The sequence below is a fragment of the Zonotrichia albicollis genome, chromosome 12, assembly GCF_047830755.1.
Source record: "Zonotrichia albicollis isolate bZonAlb1 chromosome 12, bZonAlb1.hap1, whole genome shotgun sequence".
NCBI classification, from domain to species: domain Eukaryota; kingdom Metazoa; phylum Chordata; class Aves; order Passeriformes; family Passerellidae; genus Zonotrichia; species Zonotrichia albicollis.
This window is the reverse complement of record NC_133830.1, coordinates 16,294,820-16,315,534: the sequence shown is the minus strand read 5'-3', so window position 1 is coordinate 16,315,534 and position 20,715 is coordinate 16,294,820. Positions and strand designations below refer to the sequence as shown.

General features: G+C 43.2%; 1 protein-coding gene across 11 annotated transcripts in view; it reads right to left on the bottom strand.

Annotated features, from left to right (window-relative positions):
- The window catches only part of DOCK3 (dedicator of cytokinesis 3), a 184,913-nt gene that overhangs the window by 53,645 nt on the left and 110,553 nt on the right, over positions 1-20,715 (bottom strand). For all 11 annotated transcript variants that reach the window (XM_074550057.1, XM_026792412.2, XM_026792415.2 and 8 more), the window contains exons 15-23: positions 15,624-15,748; positions 11,093-11,255; positions 10,534-10,640; positions 9,713-9,884; positions 9,168-9,265; positions 7,427-7,510; positions 6,987-7,087; positions 5,621-5,702; positions 1,472-1,642 (exon numbers count right to left, since the gene is read on the bottom strand). In XM_074550057.1, the coding sequence (XP_074406158.1) occupies positions 1,472-1,642; positions 5,621-5,702; positions 6,987-7,087; positions 7,427-7,510; positions 9,168-9,265; positions 9,713-9,884; positions 10,534-10,640; positions 11,093-11,255; positions 15,624-15,748 (1,103 nt within the window). The remainder of the gene's footprint in view (positions 1-1,471; positions 1,643-5,620; positions 5,703-6,986; positions 7,088-7,426; positions 7,511-9,167; positions 9,266-9,712; positions 9,885-10,533; positions 10,641-11,092; positions 11,256-15,623; positions 15,749-20,715) is intronic.

Below are 20,715 nucleotides of genomic sequence, written 5' to 3'. Positions count from 1 at the left end.
AGTGACTCTCCCTCTCTATTTGGGACCAACACAACTGGAAAACATTCAGCAGATACTGTTTCCATTCACCATCACTTTGTCTGCAAAATTCTGTGCACTGATTGCTCTTGTTCCTGGCTCATCTTATTATACCCACTAATGGGTGATTAAATAAAACATTAGAGCAGCTGTTCTCAAATCTTTCAGAGCAGCTCCTTAAGAAAGGGATCACTCCACTGACAGCTTCCTGAACCAGCAGAGTCACTGCTTGGCTGCAGTGTTCACAGCAGCTGCTTCTTTTGCAAAATACAGCAGGTGTTCCAAACACCTGTAATTCTGCATTAGTGATTACAAACCACCTTCACATTAACCAGGGAGCTCTGGGTGCTCCATCCTGACATTCTCTGAGCAGAGGCATCAAACAGGATGTTTGACATTTAAAATTTAGATGCAGCAGTATGTAATGCAGTACAGAGGTCTTTAAAACTGAGCCCAAAACTCAGCAGCATCCTTACTTGGAGTATTGTCTTCAGCCCGCATGGAATCTTCATGAGGTCCCCTGGGCCACATTTAATGATGCATTAAATATGAGTATGGGCATCACAACATGTTTGTGGTCAGGCTGCACACGATTCTGACTGTAATTTTAGCACATGCTGGAATTGTTTACCTGAGTGCAAACACATCAGTTGAACTTCTCACTGTGATGCTGCTGTGACCATAAATATTGATTTGAAGTACTATAGTGAAGGATTTAGAAATTCTTGAGGCCAACTGTTGCATACAAGTAGAGATATTATAAAAGAAAGGCCTTATAAAATCAGGCCTTGCTCTGCTAAATTATCACCTGGCCTGTTATTTCTTCTAAGTGCAGTTAGCTAACTTCACATGTGAAAAATCATAAGAATGAAAGCAGTTAACAACAAGCTATTCTGGTAATAAAACAATTTGTACCTGTTCTAAACAAGAATTCTGTCCCATAAGAATCAGGGAAAAAAATATGGAAACTAACCAAATATACAGAGATTTGACAGATGTACACCCTAGCCATTTACCCACTAATAAACTGAGTGTCAGTGTATTGCTGACCAGTTAGGTTTAACACAGTGCCTTATGGTATTTCCTATAAATATGAAGTATGTGAATAAAGGATGGGCTTTTCCTGCATGGAGAAACTGAGTCCCATCTGCTTTGTTGCAACAGCCAACCATAAGACATAGGAATGAGGGAGACTTGAAAACAGAGTTTACTTTTGTGAACAGCAGAAATTGCATTCTCATGTGGAAGTCACTTCCTCCTAGAGTGCCCCCAGCCCAGCTCACCTGTGCAGAGTTACCGTCTAATGCCATTCATGGGTGTCTTGTTTCCCAGCATCAGCAGCTTGTTAGGAGGGAAAACTGACCTGCCTTTCACCCCCGTGTGCCCACACCTCCCACCCCTGCAGGAACAGCTGCCTTGTGGTTTGCCAGTGGGAGTGCAGGAAATAGCAAACCTGTGTGAAGATGAGAGTCTCAGAGCTCCTGCTGTCCAAGCTGAGCACAAATCTGATGGACTGGAAAAGCTCCTGGATGCTGGAGCGGAACTGCTCCTCCTCCATTCCACAAGTAGCTCTGGAGTAAAGGATCCGAGATTGGACAATGAACTTGAAAAGATATTCCAAGGCCTTAAGGAGCAGGAGAGGAAGGAGATCAAGGCAGAGAAAAAGAGAGAAAGAAAAATAAAGGAGCTTTAAAGAGAGCCAGGAAAGACTCTACATGCATAATAACTAAATTCTTGAGCTTTAGAAAGGAGAGTGAAAAACAGGCTTTATAAGTTACATAATTCAGTTGAGGAAAAACTACTCTTAGGCAAGTACCCATTCTCAGCCAATAATTTTTGTTACTTCTATGTCCCACTAACAGAAAAAGTATGCATTTACAAGAAGGAGACAAATCTGAGTTACATCATTTGAGGAAAATTTTGGTCAAGGTATGAAACTTCTGGTTTTCTCATGACTTGGCACAATGAAGTGGCTGAAGAAGCTGTTCTGTTTTCTTTCAAAATTTTGTAAATGGTATTATTTAGAACTGCATTGATTTGGCAGTAGTGACCATGAAGAAAACACATTGTTCTGAGCAGCTGTAACAAGTCACTGTCCTGTCAACAGTTCTGAGCCACCAGCCCAGCAAGGTGACACTTCACACCTTGATACTGGCTGTGCACAACTGGCAGTGCCAGAGTGTACCAGGTATCAGGGACATCACTCCTTCTGGTAGTGCTTAACAGGATTCACCAGCAAAGCAGGACTGAGGGAAGACATAATTCATGTTTTGATGATATCCTCAAAACCCAGCACAGGAGAACAACAGGCTGGAGATTAGCAATCATAGGCTGTACAGAAACCTTAGTAATGTTTCACCATGTTCCATGGAAAATGCTCTTGTCTCACCTCAGTGCTGGGAATTCAAATACAAGTTTTGCTCCCAGGAGATATTTTTGCACCCATAAGAGTCCCTCACTGAACCACCACACAGTATGCACAGTATGCAATGCTATGTTGTAAGCTTTAGAATGCCACCGCTTTAAAGATATAGAACAGGAATGTGAAATTCCTCATAAAGCCATCATGGATTTCAAAATGCCATTGACTCTTACAGCCTTCCCCCCAGACATTATGGCAACATTGGTAATTAGCAGTTATTATTCATACTTCTGTACTAAACCATCTCTCAGTGCAGCTTCCTTACACCAAGGAACTTCATCAGGAAATCTCAGCTGTGTTCCTGTTTCCAGACAAGACAAAGGCCAGCTGGATCCCAGTCAGCTCTCCAAGGTGACAGCCCTGTGCCAACACCAACCCAGCACATGCAGTGCTCATGGGAGCTGCTCTGGGCCTTCAGTACACACAGCCATGATTCTCATCTGAAGGCTCCTAACTTCAGTGTGAGGTTCTGCAGTGAATCAGAGCATTTGTGTGTGAACCTCCCTAATTCCCCTTGGAAGGTGAGACAGCAGGGCTCAGAGCACTGCACTTCCTTAGCACAGTGAGCCCACACAGGCAGTGAACCAAAGAGTTCCCAGTGTTTGCACACGTGGCTGGGATGCTAAAAACACAAACCAAGTCTTGGCAGCACAAGTCAGCACCAGGACTGACTCTGGCTCTTGCTACCTACAGCATCACAGATATGATGTGAATTTGTGACTAAAGACATACAAGTGCACCGAGATAAACTCCCAGCCTTCAGTGATGTTTGGCATGATATAAAAGATCAGTGTCAAATTAAAGCAGGTCCCTCACAGCCTGTGTGCATGCTCATGTAACAAGTGAGCACTGCTGCCCTGTGACCAGCACGGAAGACTCGGGGAAAACCTCCTGAGGGAAAAAAGCCCTTGCTGTTGGTTCCCTAATCTAGGCAAAACCCACTTATAGTTCTGCTGGAAGAGAGCTGAAGCTGGAAGGGCATTTCCTTGACACAGTTCCTTAGTTCTTAATTTCCTCAGGGACAGCCAAACTGGCTGTGGAGCCATTCATGGACACTTGGTTACAGAAATCCCCTGGGAGGCACAGGCAGCTCTTCCTGGATGGAGCTTTTGTGGAGCTTGGTATAGGGCACAATAAAGGAGCAGGATGCTGTGTTCTAGGTAGAAAATTCCTTCCAGTTATAGCTTCTCCAAGTTGCACAGGAGGTTTTGAGAATTAAGACCAGTCTTGAGGGAGGTAAGAAATTTTAGAAGTCCTCTAGAACTCTCTTGGCTAATGCCAGGGGTGGAAATCAGAATCCTATGAGACATCTGCATGTCCATGATGAATGTACATGAGCAGCCAGGAGAGTGCAGAGTATTTCAGCACCAGCTTTAGGGCACTACACTGAACAGGTAATTCAGGGAAAAAGGGATACAGAGCTATCCTCTTTTCTCAGTCAAAGAACTTCTAATGCAAGGAGTGTGGTGAACACATCAAAGACCACAGAAAACCCCAACAGTAGAATCTGGTACTAGTAATGAAACATTAGCAATGATAATGTCTTTGGTACAAACTTTCTCCAAATGCCTGAAATACAATCTGGAAACAAAGAAGGAAATCAATCACTTCAGTGTAGTGGGAGAAGATAAAGACCTGAATTTGGGCCTGCAAGAGATACCTGCAAAGGCAACTGTCTGAATAAGATGTGACAGCAGTGTGGGTGGCAGAGGATGTGCTGTCAGGTCTGCACAAACTCTGCTGGTAATTTTAATTCCTGTGCTTGGAAAGGCTTGGGCTGTCAGGTCTGCAAACTGACCTCCCTCCCAGAGGGAACAGCCACATCCCAGGCCAGCACTTGAGAGCCTGAGAAAGCAGAGCTGCCTTGGAGGCTGAGACACAAGGTACCATATTCACAGACTGACTTCCCTAACCCCTAACCCCTAATCCCTAAAAGACATTCCTGCATTCCTGTCTTTACTGTTTCCAAACAGGACTGCTGTGAGGTTCCACAAATGCAGATCACATAGGGACAATAGCCTACATCTCTATTTGCTGCACTGCTTAAACCACTAATGAGTGATCTGAGAGGCAAGAAAACCTCCTCGAAGTCATTCCAGCTGGAGATCATCATCTCATCTTCATAACTTTAATAGCTTTTTTCTCCATTAAAAAAAAAGGGAGATAATGATAGAAAAAAAAAAAAAGAGAGAAAGTTGCAAATTCCTTGAAAAGGCATCTTTGCCCTATTTTTACCATTCCATATGAATCTGTGGTTGAAGATTCCAAAGATGATGTTCCTAAGCATGTCAATATCTACAAAGCCAAAGCAAGCCCTGGTGTAATGCCCTTGTACTATCTGAGTAGGATCCTAGCAGGGGATCTGGAAGGTGAGAGGATGACATTGGCAGTGTTCCTCACCTGGCAGAGGTTACACCTATTTGAACAGACAAGGGACAAAATCCAAGTGCTGATCACTGCCACTGCTTCCAGTTCTCCAGGTGCCCAGACTCAGGTGTCAGGGCACCAGGGCACCAGCCCCCTTGGAGGCAAAGAAAAACATCTTCCTGCAAATGCTGGCATCTTGTATTTGTGCACTTGACACACTGACTTCCAGGCTTACACATGGTAAAATGAATATTTATCCTCTGATTTTTCTGTAATAGCACCAAAACATTCCTGGTGTTTCTCACAGCTGTGCCTCCCTGGGACATCATGCTCCTATCACAGAACCATAGGTCAGGTCCTGTGCTATTTCTGAGGATTTCCATCCTGTCAAAGACTCATTTATCTGCTGCTTAAAATACTCCAGGACTTCAACCCATGCTACAATGGAGCTGTGTCACAGCCAGAAATGAAGAGCTTTGATCCACAGCACCCATGCCTGATACACTCAAATACACTGCTGCTTGGAGGGCAAGGTGCAGCCCACATCAATGGGGTATTTATGCACTAGCCATGGATCTAAGTCCCATTTAAGTTCTCCACAGGGTTGCAAAAGGGCTTAAAGTGACTTAATTATTTCAATTTTTTCAGCACAAGAATGAATCTCTCCCTAAAACTAAAACTGTGGCTATATATAAAAACACCTGGTTAAGCAATTCTAGGAAACCAGGGCTACAGTAGCCTTGATTCCACCTGCAGCTGTGGCAGCCCCTGTGGTGCCAGAGGAGCAGGCAGCAGTGCCCATTGGATACCCACCCTCATTGCCTCCTGGATGTGGTCCTGGCGCACGAGCTCGGCCGAGCGGTCCATGTACCACTTCAGACAGCGGATCAGCTCCCTGGGGGAACAGCAACAGCACTTCAGCACCTCTTCTGCCAGCCAGCAAACATCCTGGCCTTAGGGACACTTCTCTAAAGCAGCCTCATTTCACTTTATTTCAGTGGTCAGTTACAGCTGGCCTTGGTACTGAATTTACATAGTATTTATATTTATTTAACTTTCAAAACCAGAAAATCATTTCTTCTCTGTAATTGACTTGGACCACGAGGAACACTAAGAGCACATAAAAAGGTGTTGTTAGAAAGGTAGCTTTGATAAAGGCATGGTTCTAAGACCAAAATACACATTTGTTTTAGTAAGAGATCCCAGCTCTCATCTTAGTAAGAAGCCTTTAGAAACTGAGATCACAAAGAAAATACCTGCATCTATTTTGCTAAGTACACGAGACCATCTGGATTAACTTACAAAGCTGCATTAAACCCATGTTTTATTTCAGACATCAGATCACCAAAAAACATTTGTTTTGTCTGAAAGAGGTGCTAATTAACACAAGGCAGAAACCTTTTTACCCTCTGAACACAACTGTGCCTTCCAGTGTTGTGTATTATCTATGGGTTTCTACCTGCAAAAAATACTGATAGAGTATTTTTCACATTTATTTTAATAACACAAAAATGTGACTTGCTTAAAAGAATCAAAAGAAATTATTAGCTGTTTTTTATAGCTTACTGTGGCCAAAGATAGAATATACTCAAATATACAAAAGCAATGGTCTAAAAGAAAACCCCAACAACCTGAAGGGTAACTGTTAGTGAAAGGTCTGTCTCATTCTCTGATGCAAGACTCTTTTGAATACCAGGAAATAAGACAGAATCATCAAAGTGACAGTGAAATTTAAATTTCTGATCTACTGAAATTAAACTGTAACCAAATAGAACATCTTCTGTGAATATCTGTCTACTTTGGAAGTTACAATTAGTTCTCTAAGTCACACAAGTCATGTCTCCCAGCATCCTTAAGATGAGGAATGCACATGCTCTCGAGAGCTCATTTGTATAGACTACAGACTGATAATGAGTTGTTGCTGAGTGTCTCTTCAGTTAAAAAAAGCAAAAAAGAAAGAAAAGAAAGATTTGCCAGTCCAGAAGGGAAAGAGAAATGCCCAACCATGCTGAGCCACTGGGGACATTTGGCAGCTTTTCCCTACAGCTGTGCTGGAAAACTTCCAGGTGAGTAGCTCTACTTTTGGGGGCACTGCTGCCACCAAGGTTGTGATCCTGATGGTGGCACCATTCCCAGGCTTGGTGATGCTGCCTCTCAGGGGGAGGAACACAAGACCTACTTGTAAGCCAGAGCTCCTGCAAAGTGCTTCTGGATGTAGGTGTCCATCACGGGCCGGAAGTGGAAGTACTTGCTGTCACGGAGCAGGTTGATGATGAACACCTGGGGACAGTGAGAAGGGAGCCCAGCTCAAGGAGCTGCACATTGCTGCCAGGGGACTACAGACAAGTGACCCAAGGTAAGGAGCATTGAAATGCATGAGCTGCTTTAAGCAGTCACTGCTGTGTGATCAGGTATTGCTGGTTGCTTCTCCCACGTTACAGTGAATATTGCTGCCCCTGCAGGGGCTGAGGTCAGCCTGCCCTCCTCACCCAAGATCATTCCAGAAGGCACGGCTGGGCCAGCTGAGTATTTCATATCTGACAGAAACACAGTACTAGTAACATGACCATAAGGAACTTAAAACTCACTGAGCACGAGGTAAATAATCCAGCAGCTTACCAGAGACTGAAAGACCAACAGACCATACTTCTCTGTGTTGTCATCCAAAACTACAAACAACGTGTCCAGAATATCTTGTAGGAACTAAAACAACATAAACAAAGAATTTAAACTTAAATTGTATTCAAAAGGTTATTTCTCCCCTGCTTTAATTAGTTTATACATGTTAATATTGTTGTGAAAAACTTGGCAAGGATAAACCACTTCAGGTTCATCCATATGATGTGATAGATTTTAATTTGATTTTACAAAGACAAATTTTTCTCTTTATTCTGAAAGGAATATTTTCAAACAAAAGTGACAGAAAACCAAAAAATAAGAAATATGTACTCTATACCTGATTTTTAATTTTGACTGAGTGTTCCTCTCACTTTAAGCTGACTGCAAGTGCTGCCTGACACAGTGGCAAAGAACTTGCTCTCATTCTCAAATCATTGGGGTCTCAGGTACCGTTCAGCATCAGATCTGAGGCTGGCCAGTACATTAAATTATGTTTAATATTGAAATTTTTGTTAAATGACAGAAAGTAAAGCTTTTCTAACAAGCATTAATTGGGGCAAGTTCCATGTTGCCAATTGCTTCTTTCACCCTTAACTCCACAGCTTGTTGAGCACTGACAGGTCAGTGATTTTTCTTCTCAAAGCACAGTCTCCAAAAGGATGAGTGTGAAGGAGAGTGCTGGAGATTGTTAACTGCACATTCTCTCATGATTTTTTAATCTATTCTACTTAAATTTCTGATGTGGACAACAAGAAATAAATTATAACAATTTATGAAGTCCCTGAAATGATAAAATGACTTTTTTTCTGAATTATTACATTCTGTTCTTCATATCCCACTGCCAAATGACAGTTGATTTATGGGGAGAATCAATTACTTGTCCCCATGAAATAATTCAATCCATATCTTTCTTCTTCTTTCTCTATAAAAACCAGATACTTGTACTGCCCTACAAATGAGGTGTACAAAACATGACATTCTTGAAGAATTCCAATACAAATGGGATTTGTGCTGCCCTGTTACTGTTACCAAGTTATCACAAAGAGTAACGTTCATAACAGATATGGCAGCACTCAAATGAGTTACACTAAAGTGGTTTTAATGATAAACTGCTTATTATGTGATAGTATTTGTCTTCAACTTCTTCTCATTGGTTGCTTGTGTTAGAAATCAGCTTTTACTTCCAGATTTATAGAAAGTTCCCAGCACATCTAAGATTACCAGAAATGAACTTTGTTTTGCTGACACCACAAGTATTCAAAGGCAATTGGAAGTTCTGGCCCCTAAGGAAGCTCAGGCCACACCAGGTTATCATGTAGAGCAGCAGTGGCCACACAACCTGGTGAAATGATGAGCTGGCAGCCAGAAGCCTGGGGCACTGCTGGCTGGATGCAGCAGAGAGCCCCTGCCAGGGTCAGTGTCTGTGTCCCACACTGTCCCACACCAGCAGCTGTGTGGGACTGCAGGCTGCAACCGCTGGTGCTGAGGAGCCAGCACATGTGGCTGAGAGAATCTGACCAAGGTTTAGCTCTGCTTTGATCCCACAGACTGACTGTGCACTGATTCTCAAGGGTATCTTCCTGTCCAGTTTCATGTCATAATAAAATCCCAATTCATACAGGGTGAAAATTCACAGTGCGAATCAAAAAGCACAGTGAGAGGAAGCCTTCAGAAGTGGCCTGCAGCTCTGAACTCAGTGCCTATCACAGATACATCCAGAGGCTGTAATTTAATGCAGTACCTTTACAATCTCCTCGCCACTGACATGTCTCAGTCTTCCCAGAATATCCATCACTCGGTCTGGGTAAGCTTTCCACTTGAGCAGGGCAAGCAGATCCACTGCAGAGAGAGGAAGGAAGAGCTAGAACCACACACAGAGGGAAGAATGGCAACCTCAGACCCATCAGATTCATCACTTTGCACTTCTCTGGATGCAGACCACACTTCTTGGGAAATGACACATACATATAATAGAAAACAAGAAGTACAATATGGAGTGAGTTAATACTGCTAATGGAGAAAGGAATGGAGGAATGGGAAAGGGCTTTGGAAAGAGTAAAGGTTGCATTTTTCCCTGTGTGACTTGACACTGCACTGTGGACAATCCACTCCTGTCTGTTTGCGCATTAGGGACGTTGCTGTAAAAAAAATCTTATTTACTGAGCCACTCTGTCAAAGCTAAGCAAAACAAACTCTGGACTGCATAGAAGTGCTAACAGTGAATTTTTTTTCCTCTCTTTCCTAATTCCTGCTGCCTTGGGCAGTTCTGAGGGATCAGCAACTCACCATTCTGGGTCAGTTTGGTAGAAGAGAGCTGTGTGGAGACTGAGAAGGTCTCTTTGGTGCTGCGCTGGAAGATGAGGCTGGAGGGGATGTTGGGGCAGCCGTTGTAATCCTCCTTGCAGCAGGGCAGCCCCAGGTAGAGCGCGTGGTTGTTGAACGTGCTGTTCTCATCACACTGCAGGGACAGCACAAGGGGGGAGTTGCACCTTGTCCATCTCATCCCACACACCCAGAGCCTGTCAGCAGTTCCCCAACAGTGCCTGTGTTGGGATTTTTGTGGGTGCACACCAGAAGAGACCCAGCTCTACAGAGTTATCTCCAACCACTGCCTCGTTAGAACTCACCAGATCTTCCAGAGGTAAACTTAGTGCTGCTGCCTGAAAATGGTACTGAACAAATAAACCCAGGTGAATCAGCAGGAAGGAAAAACCCCAGTGCCCAAATCTCTTGCTGCAGGGCTGCCAAGCTCTGGCACTGCAGCACGAGACATTTGAATCCAGCACAATGTCATCTTGCGAAGGCACTGAGCAATTGCTCAGGCTGGTAGAAGTGCTGAATGCTCATGAACACCAGCGTGTTTGAAGTCAAAATGGATGGGATTAATAGCAGATAAATCATTATCATCAGGATGGAAAAGGTAAGCTGCACCTAGAATAGAAGGCTCTAGCCAAACCATGTGATTTTCAATGTATAAAATTTTGAAACCACTATTCATCTGTTCCTCACAAACTTCTAAGAAGGGGGAGATGGATAATGTAATGACCATTAGTCATTTAAGTAATGAAGTAGAGATGAGCAGTGAAAAGTCTGCAGAGAACTGGTACCTTATAAACATAAAGCTCATGGATGTCATCTGACAAGGTCGTGCCATCATCTCTCATCAATGGGGTGAATGCAAAACCAAAGAGTTTCTTTTCTCCCTTGTCCTTTGCTGCAGCAAGAGATAGAAAGAAGGAATTGTATTTGTGCATACCTTGTCAATATATACAAGATTACTCACCAACTTCTCCACATGCCTAAAAGAAAACAAGCAGCTACATAACAAACAACTTTTCTAATTCCAATACCTTTTTTCTGGTTCTATGTAAAGGACTAACAAGCTTCAAATCAAACATAGACATGCCAAACACAGCAAAATCTAAACTGTTTATCCTGCAAAGAAAACATTCTACAGAAAACCCCAACAAAAGAACAGCAGGGACAAACATCTACAAATTGCTTTGCCCTGCACTGACCGTTCCCCATGTTTTCAGTGTGCTGCTTGAAAAATTCAGCAAAAGGCTTAGCAGAGCCCCCTCACTGTGTCAGGCCGGCCTCCCTCCCCTGCTCCCCCCAGTGACTGGTGCAGCTGTGGCTCCCCTGCAGGAGCCGTGGGGCACTCACTGGAGCAGTGGCGGAACTCGAAGCGCAGGTGGGAGCCGCGGAAGCGGTCGATGGGGATGGGCAGTTTGATGATCTCGCCCCAGCGCGGGCTGTTGTTGTGGTACAGCACGAAGGAGTGGTACGCGCTGCGGCTCGGCTCGCCCGAGCCCAGGCTGATGCAGTCCTGCCACCAAGGGAAACGGAGCAGTGAGCACAGCACGGCAGCACCCAGGAGCCATTCACTCAGCCAGTGATGGCCTTCATATCATTTCTATAGTTATATTAAATTGTGTGTATATATATAATTTATATAACCTTTATATAATTCATGGCTTGTCGAAGGAAGGGGACCAGGACACCAGTTGGTTCATCACAGGCCCCTTAGGTCCAGTCCGGTCCCAGTTCCTCAGGTCCAGTTTATTGAAGAAAGTATCAAACACTTACACAGCAAATAATAAGCTTATGAATATTCTGTAAGCCAAGCAATCTATTGGTTAAACTATACTATCAACTCATCCTCATTCCTTAGGGGTTACATCTCTCTTTTCTCGTGTCTCTTTCACTGTTTGTTATCATACCACAGCTAGGCCCAAGGACACTGCTATCTGTGCAGGTGCAGGACTTGGAATTAGCCATGGTTTTGTACTTTTCCATTTTCTAGCAGCTAAATTCCCAACAATGGCTTTCTGTGGACATAAAGGAGCCAGAAGCAGAAATTCAGACACAATGAAATTTGAATTTAGATCTTGGAATTTTGTTTCAGGTCAAAGGGTGAACTAAGAGACCTGTGCTACTGGATGAATCCCAGTATCTTAAGTTATTATTTAAGCTAAGTTTTCCATCAAGTACTGAGTAGATACAATAAACACCTAAGTCCAAATATATAAAACTGAGTCCAAAAATAGGATACAATAGGACCATCACTTGTAATATTAGCTTTCTGTGAAAAGATCCTTTAACCAGATTTCTGCTTCAGTATCTGAGTTCAGAAGTGATAAGTGACCTTTCCAAGCTCTTTACCAATATTCATCTTTCAAAACTACAACTATCCAGCCTCATCAAGTATCCCAGAAACTTCTAATCAAGTTAATTCCTCAGTGGTAAGCAAAGAATTTCTGTCTTAACACTCATCACTAAAAACATAATTAGATCTAAATTTCTGCCTTGAGATATAACAAACTCAGAGATCTTGCCCAATCTGTGCCTTCACAATAATACAGATGAAGAAAAACATGAACTGATATTGTTCAGAAAATAAAAGAAATTCTTAAAATATTGAAGTCTTGAAAAAAGGACAGTAAAAGGTCCTTTGTGATGAAGACATGGAACAGGTAGCACATTTTTTAATATATGAGCACTAACCCATGCTCTGGACCCAGCACTGACAAAGAGATGCAGGAGATCCATCATCTCTCCAAACCAAGCAGAAAAAAGACAGCTTGGAGATTCTTCAGTCTTAGCATGTCCAAGGATAATGAATCCAGGAAGAAACAAGCTAAGCAGACCAAGAATAACACATGGAATATAAATTCTGATGTAAAAACCCCCCATGGAACAATATGATGACAAGAACTGCTACTGGTCATTTCCCCAAGGCGTCTATAAATTTTAACCCAAGAAAATACCAGAAATGTTGATTTTTTTAAAATCAGTAACCATCTGACTGCCCAGTCAAGAACATCCCATTAACCAGACTCAGTTCAACCCCTGGCAATAATCTGCTGGCTTTGACAAAGTGAAGAATTTGTGAAGGTGCCCAAAAGGGAAGAAATGCTCTCTGGAATTCTGGGATTCAATGCAAGGACAGCCTGTGTTGACAGGGACTCAGTGCAAAGGCTCTGATCCAAACTGAGTGACTGAAGGCTGAACTCACACAGCTCAGTCCTCTCACATAATCCTCAGCCACCACATGGGATGAGTCACAACCCCACATTTTTTTAATACAGCAGCAAGAATTAAGTGTTGCAGATAATAACAGGTTAGTAGAGAGCAGTGCCAGAACTGCAACCCAGAACACCTCTAAGATTCCAGTTCTATTCTGTAACAAGAATAAATGGTTGGGCCTCAACACAGCAATTCCAAAACCTCATTCTGCATCAGGCTCATAGGAGCAAACAAAACAGTATTTCTATTTTCCCTACAAGGTACAGTAAAAATTCAAATTTTAATGTGAGCTTTTTTTGTCCCATCAAGAAGCCACCTGCTCTGGCTGACAAACTGCCAGTCTTTGAATGCAGTTGCATGCTGTGAACTTCAAATAAATCAATAGTCTCTCCTTCTGATTGTTAACTTAGCTCCCATGCAGTTCTACTACAGTCATTGTCTGAGGAGGGCAGACTGGTAAGTCTTTAATTCTAAATTGTGATCTGCAGAATACAAACATCAGACTAATCTCCAGACACCTGGTGACCCTGAGACCCAAATATGCAGAGGAATTAGAGGGCAGAAGCAGGGAAGGGAAGCTAAACTAGAAAACCAATCAGGAAATCTCTATTGTTAAAGGTGTGCCTTAGAATTCATAGGCTATTCCTGCTACTGGAATAGAAAGAAGAAACAAGTGAGAAATGTGTCAAAGGATTTTTTTTTAAATTTTTCAGACTACATTGAAAGATACTAACAATTGAATAAGACCATTTTGAGAAGGAAATACTCATTTTCATTTTGAACAGCACTACATTCTGGAGGTAATTTCACTCCTTTCAATAGGACTATTTCTGGATCAAGATACACTCAGCAGCAATGAGGAGCTGAGAAAATTCTCATTAATGCTGTGCATGGTTCTGCTAAAGGCTTCACAAAGGCACAATTCAGATTTGGGTTGTGCTGCTGCTTGGGACAAGTTTAAGGATTTTACTCTAAAATCAGATCAAAACTGTGGCCACTTCCCCCCTCCTGTGTGACTGCACACAGAGCCTGTGTTGGCAGCTCTGCTCCAGAGAGGCCTTGGGGCAGGGATGGTGGAGGGCACTGCAGCCAGGAGAGCAGCCAGTGCTCCAGGCTCCATCAGCTTTCAGGGTTCTGCCCACATTCACAGGCAGCACTAAACACCAGGAACCAAAGATCTCCCAGACACAAACCAAGTGTCTCTGCTGCTCTGACTGCAACTGCACAGAGGAGCAATACCATAAAAACTGGGACAGAGAGTTTAATTTAAATGTGATCTAAATTTTAAAACCCCACAAAGATCCTTTCTATATAAAGTCTCTCCTTTATGGCAAATACTGGAATGGTTTGTGTTGAAAAGGACTTTAAAGCTCATCTTGTTCCAAACCCCTGCCATGGGCAGGGACACTTCCCACCAGGCCAGGCTGCTCAGAGTTCCTGGCCTTGAGCTCTCCCAGGGATGGGGCAGCCACAGCTTCTCAGGACAATCTGTTCACCTGATTTTTTCTAACTGGACTGACCATCCTTTCCAATGTTTGTGCCACGCCTGTCCCACTCTGCCATGTAAAGCCCCAATGTACTTCCAATAGTAATAACAGGCAAAGCCAATGAAAAACCAACTTCATCTCTGTGAATGACCACTCCAACCAAACTCACCCAAGTTAAGACTGATAATGACTAGAAACGATCTGGCTTTTGTATGTAATCATTAGGCACCATCATGTGTTAGCATTTGAAGATGCTGATATTGCAATTTGAGGGACTCCTCTTTGTCCTTGGCAGACTGAAATCAAGTGATGATTCAAACTTCGCAACTCAGTTTGAAAAGCTTAGGCAGAAAAGGAATCTGATCTTCCTGCAGCAGCTCTGAGCACAAACGAGTTCCTTACAAGAAATACACTTCACATTTCATGAAACCATAAGCAGCTGTAGTAATGAATGCTCTCCTTTCAATTAAAACCAGAAGACTGTGGCAATGTATTCCTACACACTTCTAGGTGTTAGATTCTCCACAGTAATGGCTACAGAGCCCATTTCATTGCAGTGGAGGTAAAAGAAAAGGTAGGGGGAAGTTATTTCTGATAGCTGCTCATGCTGAAATACTTCCTGTTTACTTCTCTAGATTCACAACCTCCCACCCACCTCTTTCTCTCCAATAAAACCGAAAGAACAGAGGAGGTAAAACAGGAAACATAAACAATCCCCATTCCCAGCTGGAATGGAGCCAACCCAGGGTGAAATTTTATTCAAGTTATTTTCCAGAACTACATTCAGTACTGTAACCCAACAACTCAGATTTAGAAGTCTCCCTTGGAATCACATTTCATCACGTTTGAATGTGTATGACAAACATTATTTAATTTTAGATATGCCTATACTCCTTAGTTCTGATTACAGTTACTCTAATTTTTTTTACTTTAGCCACTGACATCACATTTGGAAATCACACAGACTATTCAGTTTTTGAGCATTTTCTCCAAGTCTTCTATCCCCATATAAGGCAAGTGCTCCAAATCCTTACAGATTTATAACAGACCATAATACAGAGCTTACAAACTTCATAATAAAAAAAATAGAGACAGAGCCAGTTTTATTTTAACTCTTCCCTTGCATCAGAGACTCTGCCCTGCAGGGAGCACCTGAGGCTCTCAGGGAGAGGAGCACTCACCTTCAGGATCTCTCCATCAGCATAGAGCACGTACATGGTCACCTCGATGTTCTTCTGCACACTTTTGCCACCCCTCTCAAAGTCCCCCTTCTCCAGGGTCAGGTACAGGTCGTTCCTGATGTCACCTGCAGGGACACAGGGAGCCACAGCCTTGAACTCCACAGGGAACACGGGGCTGGCCCAGCTCCATTCTCACACCGTTCTCTGTGTTCTGCAAGACGATGGCTGATGCCCAAATCATTCCAAGCACGTTAATTGTTAATAAGGATGAACAGTTTAATATCAGTGCATCAAACCAGACCATTGTTAGTAATGCCTTTAATAATGTGAACTCAGGATCAAGACTGGTTTTAATTATGTAAGTGAGGAAGGGAAAAAAACCTCTTGCTGCTATACTGTGCCTTGTTAGCTGAGCTGGAAGTGTCAGGCTGAGCCTGATAAAACATCCTTAGCTTCAGACTTCCTATTTGCAAGATATTTTATGAAAAATAGTATTTTTGTGATGATCAGAATAACATTATGTTCAGTTAGCTTTTCAAGCATTTTCTGTATTTTCATAATTTTGTTTTATCATAACAACAAAATAAAAGCAGCTTTTTTGGGAACCTGATCACAATTCAGTTCAGATGGATTAGAAAGGAATTATAAATGTAATTTTTGCTAGATTTTTGGCTGGCCTCTGGTATCCATATGCATGGCTATATGAAAGCAGGCAGTATGGACACTTGCCAGCTTCTCACTACGTCATTTTCAGGAGCTTTCAGACCAAATTACTATATTCAGAAATAGAAATGCTTGTGTCTCAGCATCTTGTTATCCTGATTTTCACAGACTCTAGCTCACTTGGTTTGGTTTTATTTTAGAATCTGATCTGGGAAGCTGCTTTCAAAACTAATGTGCTCAATTCTAAGGCCTACACCAAAAGGACAGCAGGTATCAACTATTTTTCTGTAAGATTGAGTTACTGTCACCATTTTATGATGGTTCACCCTTAACATTTCTTTTTATCCACTTGCCAGAAAGGCAAACATACTAAAGAGCAATATATAAAAATACCAAAACCAACCAAAAAAAAAATTCAAACCCTTTTAAGGCAAGTATTTTGCTAATCAGCCCCAAGACACTAAATAATGAAGTAATGGAAAAAAAACAAAGACTCCTTCAATGTCTGGTTTCTTCCACTTGGAGAAACTGATGCAGTTAAATCTCTGTATTAATCAGAAGCACAATGAAATAAGGCAGCATTTGCTTTCAGGCACTGAGGGACATCCTTTTGTGCCCCTCAAAGCAGCACTTCAAATTCTTCCTGAAGTCTAAAACCCCACAGAACTTGTTCCTTAATCTACTGTAGGGACAAACAATAGATGCTCTCAGTTCCTGCCTTTGCTTTCAGTTTTATTTCTGGAGATAAGGCCAACTCTTTCAGCATGGAAAATCCAGCTCAGTGGCTGCAGTCAGTGCTTCCTGCTGGGAGCTCTGTGAATGGCAATCTGTGTGCAGAACCTGCTCCTGTCCAGGAGCCTCCCTCTCCTGCAGGGTCAGTGCTGGGAGCCCTCCCAGCCAGAGGCTGAGCTGCCAGGGGGCACCAACAGGGAAAAGGTGACAGCAAGAGCTTGGGGAAAGACCTGGGATCTTGGATCTGCTTTGGCTTAGCAAGGCAAAACCAAATGCAACAATCCACAGGCCACAATAGAGAAGATTATCCTGGGGATCAAAATCAAGCTGAGATGCCTCTATCCTGATTATAGGGATAGCAAGGAAATACAAAATTCATAGCAAAATATGGTTTGAGTCCTTTGCTTTGACAATTCTCGTACTTAACAGACTCCATCCCTTTCTCTCAGTGGTTTTCTCAATTAGGAAAAAAGTTTCAATTTGTATGCTGTAAATCTTAATAGAAATTAATTGTACTCACTATAATTAGTATTTAGGAGCTCCCTACTTGTGACCTCTTTTCTGGAAGGCAGTCTGGCTACACAAAGTCCAATGTTAGATAGCAAATCATTTTCCAGCCTAAATTAAAGGCAGCATTTGGTTATATATAGCATCTTATCTTCTATTAAGCTTAACAGGAGGGATATTATTCCACTAATTAAAAAAAACTGCCTTTGGGGTGGGGTGTAGAGGGATCTTAAAACCAGTGGATTTGCATAAAGATTAAGGGGGAAAATGGGAAAATGTGTTATAGTGAAATATAACAGTGTATCTTCTCTTGTAAAAACAGTCTATTGGCTCCTCAAAAAAATAAAAAAGATCACTACATACAGTAAAAATAGGAAGCAAATGCATCTAACAAAGAGAAAAAGCAGTTAACCATCAGGTAGGGTGATTATTTTGGTGGAAATCACCTTCCTACAAGGAGCAATCACCTTTTCCTAGCATATGAGTTGACCTGAGGCCTCACAAGCCCTTTGTTTTCCTCCATTTGCTTGTGGTTTTGGGAGATTTGAGCTCTGCTACCCCAGCGGGTGGCACAGAAGCCAGAACAAGGGCTTGAGCACAGAGCAGCTCATTGCAGCCTCTGCTCTGAGTGTGCAGGGCCAGAGAGAAAGCTCAGCCCCACGTGGGGCTGGGCATGCAGGGACAGCGGGCAGGGACACTGAGGGACACCTGAGGGACACCTGGCATGGGACACTGAGGGACACCTGAGGGACACCTGCCATGGGACAGTGGGCATGGGACAGTGGGCATGGGACACCTGGCACAGGTCAGGCCCACGGTGGCATCTGCAGGAGCAGGAGTGGCCTGGGCAGCTCCAGCCCCACAGACTGTGACCTGGGCACACAGGGCTTGGCCAGATGGATTCCATTGCAAAGAGCCAGAGAGACAAACAATGCACTTGTTCAGGATGTCAGACCACTCATGCAGATGTGACTGCACCAACAGCCCTGTGCCTGTGCCAGCAAATCCTGCATTCTGGGGGACAGCCAGGCTGGGACCTCAGCCTGCACCACCTCAGGCCTTCCCAAAGAGCAGCACAGAGCACAGAACTGGCTGAGCTGTGGCCTCCCAGCAGCAGAAGAGGAATAAAAGATGCTACAAGGCCAGTGGGCCATGGGTATTTATAGAGCAAAGCCTGCTGATGTCATTTTAAGCTGAGGTCTCTGTGCTGGATGGCTGTCAGGGATGAACTGAAAACCTCAGATTTTTCAGAACAGGATTTGTTTCAAAACCCATCTCTCTACAAATGTTTGCCAGTTAAAAGCAAAAGTAAACTTCTTTTTAGCATAATCCATGCACTTTTTATACACATATAGTTACTGACATTAATTCTGAATCAACTGCCTTGAAAGACAGTATTTTCCATGATAATATCAAAAAATCATCTTCTGATATTTTTTGGGGCTCTTTCTTTATAAATTCCCTTCACCTTTATTGGTTTTTTTTTTTTTTTTGTATGTTTTAACCTATTTATGAGGCCCAATGTCCAACATACAGCTGTTTAAATTATAAATCATAGATTATAGCTTGGGGGGGCCTCACTTGCATTGACCTGAAACTATTTTCATGGTCATGGGGGCAAAAGGGAGTGGTGGAAAAGGCTACATGAGGCAAGTATTGATTTTGCACTTGCAGTATAAAGGAATGTACTGGAAGACTTCCAAATAGTTATTTATCATTTTCAAGACTAATAACCTGAAGCAGCCCAACAGCCACTCCTTGTCCAGGCTGCAGCAGAAGAAATGGGAGTTTATCCTGACAGGGTGTGCAGGTTTTCCACTGGAAGACTGACCAGGCACTTGTAGTGCAAAATAGTAACAATTTACAGGAACTGTCTGCATTCAATCAAACGCTTTTTATTCAGGGATCCTAAAGATTTTGGTCCCACAAGACAGGAAAGGTCCCTGTTTTGTGCAGAATACTGTATCAAAAAAGGGCACATAATTCACAGAAGTTTATGCAGGAGAAAGAGACACAAATTTCTGGTCTCTCAATTCTTACAACTTCTTTTTCTGAGCTTGTGACTTTGTGGACATGTAATATGTCCCTGCAAGCTGGGAAAAAGCAGCAGCTCTCAGAAGTCTGCATGTGTAGATCTAGTTTCAGCTAACTAAATTAACTATTTATGCAGAGAATATTGGATTTTTTAAGGTGGAAGTTTGGTCTTTTACAATTTAGGCAGCCAAGGGGGAAAAAAATGTCAGAATATTGAGCTTAGGTCTGCTTTTATGAAATTGCTGCACTGGTCCTATTCACTTAGGGCCCCACACTGTGCTGCACTGTCTGCTGGACTCTCTAACACCTCTGGGTTTGGCATCTCTTCAGAAATAGTGTCACTTCACAGAAGAGTGAATGGGCAAGAAAGACATTCAGAGTATCTTCCACAGTGGCTTCTGAAGAAAACCCAAACCTGTGCATTTATGTCCCATCCATAAATGAACAAGCAGAGCCAATCAGCAGCACCCCACTGACCTGAGCCAAGTTACAGCAGCTCCAGCTGAGGCCTTGGGCCAGCAAGGAAAGGCTTTGAAGCAAAGCATAAAGTGTAGAGGATTTGTGTTCTTGTGCAGTGTTATCCATCCCGTGTGCTGGCTCTGTGTGTCTGAGCTCCCTGCAGGGGAACTGCTCTGCCTCCTGCCTGAGCCTCTCCCATTTCCCTGCACACTCCCTCTGTTCTCAGGAGCTGCTGCTTTGGAGGGGGCACTGATGGGCTCCTGATCTCAAACAGGAGAACTCCACCCTCAGCTGGAGGGGCAGCTGCCCCCAGTGCAAGCCCACAGCTTCCTGTGAAGGGCAGGGACTGCAGCACAGCTGAGGCTGACGGGAGCAGCTTTGTGCTCATCCCATCACTCAGACCAAAGGGACAAGGACAAAGTGGCCAAGGCTCACTGGGAAGGGTCTCCAGCACCCTGTCTGTGTTATATTTGTTCCCCCCACTGTGTGACCTGACCCTCCTGGCCTTAACAGTGCCACCCCCTCTGCACCCCCCCATATTCTCACTGCGCTCCTGGCACAGTCCCACGCTGGGATCACATTCCAGCCCTTCCAGCAGCTCATTTCTCTGGCCCTTCAGCAGCCAGGCAGCAGGCTTTTTTTAAGGCCTATATTCTTGAAATAGTTACAGGGAGCAACTATTAACATAATTGTGAGC